The 7683-nt window shown below is 43.4% G+C and overlaps 1 protein-coding gene across 2 annotated transcripts; it reads right to left on the bottom strand.

The window, feature by feature from the left end:
* Positions 1–175: 175 nt before the first annotated feature.
* On the bottom strand, positions 176–7297 carry LOC129830916 (uncharacterized). 2 transcript variants are annotated; one of them, XM_055893750.1, is made up of 9 exons: positions 7082–7297; positions 6330–6395; positions 5961–6134; positions 4986–5220; positions 4164–4859; positions 3983–4071; positions 3626–3826; positions 3406–3475; positions 176–3262 (listed from the first exon to the last, which is right to left on the bottom strand). In XM_055893750.1, the coding sequence occupies exons 4-9, from the start codon at positions 5082–5084 to the stop codon at positions 3077–3079; spliced, it is 1341 nt and encodes a 446-aa protein (XP_055749725.1). In that variant the 5' UTR covers positions 5085–5220; positions 5961–6134; positions 6330–6395; positions 7082–7297; the 3' UTR covers positions 176–3076. The 2 variants fall into 2 exon arrangements, with proteins under 2 accessions (XP_055749725.1, XP_055749724.1); XM_055893749.1 differs by lacking the exons at positions 5961–6134; positions 6330–6395.
* Between the last annotated feature and the right edge of the window lie 386 nt (positions 7298–7683).

The following is a 7683-nucleotide window of genomic DNA, read 5'->3' as shown; positions in this document are numbered from 1 at the left end:
TGAAATAAGGGATTTTTTAATATATTTTTTTCAACAATTGAATGACTGACTGAGCACTCGGCTCTTGCAGAAATGTAAATATGATTGAAGTTGTCAGATAAGTGTCTGGCGCGGTGCTTTTGAGGTGCTAATGTTGGGTAGGATGATATGACTCAGTCAAGAACAGCAGCAGATACACATTTATAATCACTAGATAGTTTTATTCACACATACATAGCCAGGTTTCACACAAGATATTGGGTTATTGCAACAACAAAAAAACGTTTGAGTCAAATCTTAAAGTAGCGAAACACACGGCACTAGACGAGAATGATTCATTGTCATTTTTTCCATTACGATTTTTGTACTGATTGAATTTTACTGATACTAAAGAGTTAGGTAACAAGTCACTTGAAGGGGATAAAAACTTAATGAAAGAGATCGTTACAAGTGTCCCAGTATCATTCATAACAACCTTCATAACTTATTTATTCAACGTCATTCATGAGGTGTTATGAATACCTTACGTATGCCCCCTCAAAGTAAAGTGTTATTGAGTATTAATAACGGTCATGCTAGATTTAACACATGGCATGCTTTGTCACCTAGTTTAAGAAAGCATATGTATTGTAGTCTCAAACACACATTATCATGTTGAGTGAAACATATTTTATCAATGATGCAGAGGCTTGAAGCTTGAGTCGCATTCTGATGACAGGTACTCAATATTCTACACATACTCCTTTTTTTGAAACTTATAATAACAATTAAATTAAAAGTCAACTGTCATTCCAATCAAGAGTATTGTTTACCGTTCAGAAAATAACAGAAGTCTCAGTCCCGAAGAGGCAAATGCACATTTTTTCAGAAACCTGACTCCAGAGTGCTATATACACTATATATACAAAGGTATGTGGACACGGCTATTTCAGCCAGACCTGTTGCTGACAGGTGTATAAAATCGAGCACACAGCCATACAATCTCCATAGACACATTTTGGCAGTAGAATGGCCTTACTAAAGAGCTGTGACTTTCAATGTGACACCGTCATAGGATGCCACCTTTCCAACAAGTCAGTTCGGCAAATTTCTGCCCTGCTATAGCTTTGCCAGTCCACTGTAAGTGCTGTTATTGTGAAGTGGAAATGTCTAGGAGCAACAACAGCTCAGCCACGAAGTGGTAGGCCACACAAGCTCACAGAATTGGACCGCCAAGTGCAGAAGCATGTTAAAATCATCTGTCCTTGGTTGCAACACTCACTACCGAGTTCCAAACTGCCTTTGGAAGCAACTTCAGCACAATAACTGTTCATCAGGAGCTTCATGAAATGGGTTTCCATGGCCGAGCAGCTGCACAGAAGCCAAAGATTGCCAAGCGCAATGCCTAGTGTCGGCTGGAGTTGTTTAAAGCTCACCGCCATTGGACTCTGGAGCAGTGGAAACACATTTTCTGAAGTGATGACTCACGCTTCACCATCTGGCAGTCCAACGAACTAATCTGGGTTTGGCGATTGCCAGGAGGACGCTACCTGCCCTCAATGCATAGTGCCCTCTAAAGTTTGGTGGAGAATGAATAATGGTCTGGGGCTGTTTTTCATGGTTCCCTTTGTTCCAGTGAAGGGAAATCTTAACGCTATAGCATATAATGACATTCTAGACAATTATGTGCTTCCATTTGGGGAAGGCTCTTTCCTTTTCATCATGACAATGCTCCCATGCACAAAGCAAAGTCCATACAGAAATGGTTTGTTGAGCTCGGTGTGGAAGAACTTGACTGGCCTGCACAGAGCCTTGACCTCAACCCCATCCTACACCTTTGGGATGAATTGGGACACTGCCTACAAGCCAGGCCTAATCACCCATCCTCACTAATGCTCGGAGCTGTATGGAAGCAAGTCCCCACAGCGATGTTCCAACATCTAGTGGAAAGCCTTTCCAGAGGAGTGGAGACTTATAGCAGCAAAGGTGGGACCAACTCCATATTAATGCCCATGATTTTGGAATGAGGGTCAAGGAGCAGGTGTCCACATACTTTGTCATGTAGTGTATGTCATGCAACTGTGTTGCAGTGTCAGGGACATGAGCCGAGGTCAGGTCAAACATTAACTGCAAGCCAGGCAGTCTGCAGCTGTCTCTTCTCCCTGACAGCCAGTTAGCCATCCAACATGGAAGGACATTAGCAGTTTCCAACCAAGGTACAAATGGGGTTGTGAGTTAAAAGGTACAGCAATGAGGACATGAGATTTAAGGTTCTTCAAACTAAGAGTTTTATGAGATTGACATGTACACTTCAAAATAAGTATGTACAGGGACCGACAACATCATGCATTAGTATTAGGTTGCTTTATGCCACATGGATGCTATCTCGGTGACTTTCCACTGGCACATAGAGATCAGAGGGTCTGTTAGAACAAGGCCCACATTGAGTCATGGCAGGCCATAGATAAGACAACTTCAACTGGCTATATGGAATGGGGTCTAATCTCTCCATATTAAGACCCCCTGGCCTCAATAAAGGGTTTCTTGGGCTGTGTGCAAACTGTTACATCAAGAATGCATTCACCAGTGACAACTATTCAACAGAAACCAGTGACAAATGTGTGCCCAGTTCCCAGGCACACTTGAATGCCCCACAGGCTGAGGACACATGAAACACAAAATGATTGATTCCAATATAATCTTGCATTTCAGCATTTAACAGTGTCATCATGTAATGAAAATAGGTTTGTCCAATAATATACGCCATTTAGCAGATACTTTTCTGAGCAGCAGGCTATGTGCATGGTGAGCGTATAGGCCCAAAGAGAGGTTCAACATCCCACAAGCAGTCACTCAGTGCTGTGCGATCATTTGTTTGTGCGTTAAGGTACCAACTCAACTTATTGGATAAACTGAAGTTCTGGATTGCATATGAACTAAAATATTAGCGGCTTTCTAATGCTGTGGGAGTCCAAAGAGAGAATGGGTTTGGAAAGGTTTATTTTAATTTAGTTATTTTTCCAGAGGAGGCGTACAATAGGGGGAGATTGTGCGGGTGATCAGGGATAACCTGGACAACATTGATTGCATGTTTCCCTCTCTGTGCGTGTTACTCCTCTCATGGTACACACATGCTTCTTCCTCTAGACCCTCCTTTCTCTCCGTCTCGGCTCTGTCGGAGGGAGGAGAGCAGGGGGGGCAGGAGGTTGAGGGCTGGCCGGTGCTCCTGGACCCCCAGGGCCACAAGGGCCCCCGCTAACAGAGTGGTCACCCTGGGCAGGATGGGCGGCTGGGCCTTCATCATCTGGAGGAACACGGGAAAACAATACTCAGCAAGTTTGACGTGATCAGTTTAGGCAAGGCAGAGAATCTGATTATTTTTCTTAGCAATTAGTAGGCATGTCCATTTCAGAGTCAGAGGAGAAAGTACACAACAGGGCCACTCACTTTTTCCACTTTGTGACAGTGTATGAGTCCATCATGGCCAAGGTAGAAGGTGGAGAGCGCATCATATGACCTGTTGAAAGACTGTGTTTACTAGAGTATGAATGATCAAAAATAATTAACAATGAAGAGGAACACTGACCAGAAACACTATCCATTCCAAATCAATACATTTCTATCTGAACATTGTAAAGATGAAGAGATCCCAGTCAGGTTTCTGTACCTGTAGAGGTCAGTTTTGTCCTTGCGGTAGAATCTAAGCAGAAGAGAGAGGAAGGGCAGTCCTCTGACCCTCCACCTGGCCTTGATGGTCCTGTCCTCTGGGTGCTTAGTCAGTTTCAATACCTCTAACCGGGCCTCAGCATAGTAACAGAGACACAGCAGCCTCCACAGAGACAGGCTCAGCTGGTACAGAACTCTGCCCCTAGAGGATAGAGACAGTATAACTGTATTATAATATAGACCTATAATGGGGGTGTAAATGTGTGTAGTTACATATGTATAAATATCAGGGTTCAGGTCAATTCCATTTCAATTCAGGAAGTGAACTGCTATTGAGTAGCCAGAATGTAGCATTTACCTGGTCTTGGCATTTAGAATACAGTTGACGAACTCGATATCATTTGTGTACATGGTGTAGTCATGACTCTTCACAAAAAAACTAGGAAGCTGAAAATCAAACAAATGATAATCAATACTAACAACTAAATAGCAGTGTATGCCATCAAACAGCATTCTCCTAATAAACAAACCCCTCTTACCTCAATCCTCAGCTTTTCATACATCAAGGCCAGTTTCTCCTCATCCCCCCTCTCTTTGTCGCTGTGTGCACCCTCCACTGTCTCTCTCTCCGTGTAGCTACTATACAGAGAAGTGTGGAACAGCGACAACTCTTTCTCTAGTCCAATCATATTGCCCGATTTGTCCCCGTAACCAGGCAACGGCTCCATTCCAGGACAGTGGAAGCAGTAAAACCTGGATCCATACATAAATGGAGCAGGACATCCTTCCGTCTCAAACAGGCTTCGGAACGATCCTCTCTCCCTCTTTTCTGCATCATCATGCAGCCATTCTCCCTCATTCATCTTCCCAACACTGATGTCGTCCTCTCGGCTCCCATCCACAGTGGTCATGGGGAAGAGGAACTCCACGGGCCTACCGACTCCTCTCGGAGCCAGGATCTCACTTAGTTTAGTCTGCCCAAACAGAGGCACCTCCACCAGGGTGTGCTGGTCATCACACTCCCCAGGGACAGTCCGCACCAGCACACACAGGCTGACAGTCTCTTCCCAGTCCTCGTCCAGGCCCGGAGCCCTCTGGCTGTGGCTGGCATGGTGGAAGGGGTGTGACAGGGACGGCTGCTTGATGTTCTGGTACCTCAGACTGTTGGGGGGAACCAGGGCCCATGACGTGCTGCTGAGAGGCCGAATCTGTCCACTCCACTGCACATCCAGCGCCTGCAAATTCACATAGGACAAGTAAAGATTTTCCATAAGGTGCCCTTATATAGCCTGGTCCCAGAATTGGATCCAGCCTTGCGTTTATTCAAATAATTAATGTAGGCCTGTCTGTTGAGAAAATACCTGTGCAAGACTCCAGCACTGTTGCTTGACTGGTAGCCTGGTGCCATGGTTCCTCACACACCCCGCCCACATGGCGAGGGCCCCTCTACATGCAGCCATTCACGACAGGGGGTAGGGTGTAACCCAAGTCACCAGGGGCAGGGGACACCCCAGACAGTCACCAGACCACCATGCCACCCAAAGGAAGGACCAGCTCTTTATCTTCTTGGTCCCCTCTCAATCCCAAATAAGAAACCTAGATAAGGGGGGGCAGTTGAGGGTGAACAGTTATTTTTAGACCATCTCAATGATATGGCCATATGATCATATGGTCTGGTGTGTGAATGTGTAGGCTCCTCAAGGAACAGTTGTGAGTTCATGCATAGGTTGCTAGGCTGTAAATCCAGACCCATGTGACCGTGATACTACTGGCATTCACTGCTATGCCAGACAGGTATACATACGGTACACATAACACATACATGCCTATACCATGACGAAGGTCAGATCTAGCATCCATGAAATTTCACAGATGGGTTTTGTTTTCAAATACTCAATTCTATTGAGATATTGTCATATGGAAGAGAACTTCAATGAGGTGGGAATGATTCAAGACATTTTTAAATGTCCCTGGAGTTTGAGTGGCTCAACTTTCAAATTCAGTATTTGACTGAATTTTCCTAAGTTTCCTTTTAAACTTTTTGCCAAATTACCATAAAAGCAACACAACACAGCCTTGAAGTGCTCATCTAGGAGCAATAGATTTGAAGCATGTCGGTCCTCTTTTACTTTAAAGTTTGACCCACCCCACTTGAAAGATCTTTATAGAGCGCAAAAAAATGACCAGTGTTGCCAACTTAGCGACTTTGTCGCTATATTTAGCGAGTATTCAGACCCCTCTAGCGACACATTTTCAAAAAAGTGACTAGAGACAAATCTAGCGACTTTTTCTGCTGTTATTAGAGACACTGACTTGAAAGCACGTATTGTTCTTACTCTTCTCAACAAGCAGCAGGTGCTGCCGTGGGCCCCACCCCAAAGCACCCACCGGCCCCAGTCCTCACGCAGCAGTCCCTCCCAGCTGCAGTCAGAGCAGGAGATGTTCACCCCTCCGAGTCCAGACTGCAAATGAATTGCGCATGCGGGAAGCCGCAGCTGGCTGATCCCACCCTGGCTTACATTCAGGGCGGGATGTAAATGTAAAAAAAACAAACAAAAAAAACGAAGTATCTCCGTTATAGTGTCTCTTTTGTCGGTCCCAAGCCCGGATAAAGGAGGGTTGGAATTGTGACATAAAAAACAAAACAAGAATCGTCAGAAGTTAATTTGTAGTTCTAAACATATTTAGGGTGTTTTTTTACTCACTTTTTGTATCTCCCACGACGTTATTCCTCTCTCCTACAGCGTCCATCACAATTACATGCAGATGGCCTATTATGCAAATTAGGTGATAACATCATTTAGCGACTTCTAGGACAGCCAATACCTACTTTCCTTACTGAGGAGTTGGCAACACTGCCCATGACAGTGAGTTGTGGAAACAGCAAACCACGAGATCGTAATTGATACTCAGACGTCTCGTCTTTCCAATAACACAGTAATTTGGTACATTTTAACTCGATAACTACAGTAGTGAATATCGTGATGTTTCTTCAATAACTTTAGAACCGTGATGTTGATACATGACATAGAAAAACCGTACATACCTAACGCTGCAGCGTACTGTTTGTCATTAAGACAACCGATATTTACTAATGATTGCAGAGGCACAATAAACTGCATTCAGTTTTTCTGGCAGCTACAATATTATACTGTAACATTTCACATTCTAGACTTTATTAAACGTCAACTGACATTCAACCTTTGGTAGCCGAGTGGATTAGTTGGACGATTAACACAATCTTACAGACACAACCATAAACAAGTGAACCATGCATCAACTTTGATGTTATGTATGGAAATACATAATTGATTGTCGAATATTAGGGACCCCTCCATGTAGTTGTAAAACGCACGCCAACGTTCTACAACTCGCTTACTTGTTAGTTGATAAGCTAGCAGCTAGATCACATGTCAGCACAACATTGGGTTAGCTAACTTAGTAGCTAGCATGTTACCTGTGTCAGAAGCGAATTGGATAGCAATTGCGATGAGTCAGTTTAGCAAGGACCAGATGATAATCCTCAAAGTCATGTACTTTACTTTTGATTTCCCACGTAATGTTACGAAATTGGAAGTTATCAAACGTTACACAAATGTCATTCCATTTCCCAATGTCCTTGTCCAGCAGCAACACGCCTCACGCAAGCGTAGGAACGTTTCTAGAAGAAGAAAAACCGCCCACACGTCATACACCGGCGTAGCTCTGATTGGTGGAGAATGCATATTTCAGTCATTATCAATAAAAGTTATACAATCATTACATTATCAGCAAGAAAATATATATTTATATATTTATATTATATAATAGTATTAAATCCAAGACTGCTGTAAACATTTTGTAGGTCACTGTACCTTCTTTAGCTACATTTTTTAATTACATTTTTCAAGCAATTTATTGAGAAAACATTACAATACTTATCCTATTCATTAAACAAAATTATTATTTCACTATCAATTGCTTTTTTTACTCACAAGAGACTACAATTGTGTGACAAACCTACTGGTGGCGCTGTGAAATATTGCTTCTCTATCACTAGCGAATGAAAATCGGTGGTGC

The sequence above is a fragment of the Salvelinus fontinalis genome, chromosome 32 (assembly GCF_029448725.1).
Source record: "Salvelinus fontinalis isolate EN_2023a chromosome 32, ASM2944872v1, whole genome shotgun sequence".
In the NCBI taxonomy this organism is placed as follows: Eukaryota; Metazoa; Chordata; class Actinopteri; order Salmoniformes; family Salmonidae; genus Salvelinus; species Salvelinus fontinalis.
Note: the sequence above shows the minus strand (reverse complement) of the source record. Positions and strands in the feature narration are given on the sequence as shown.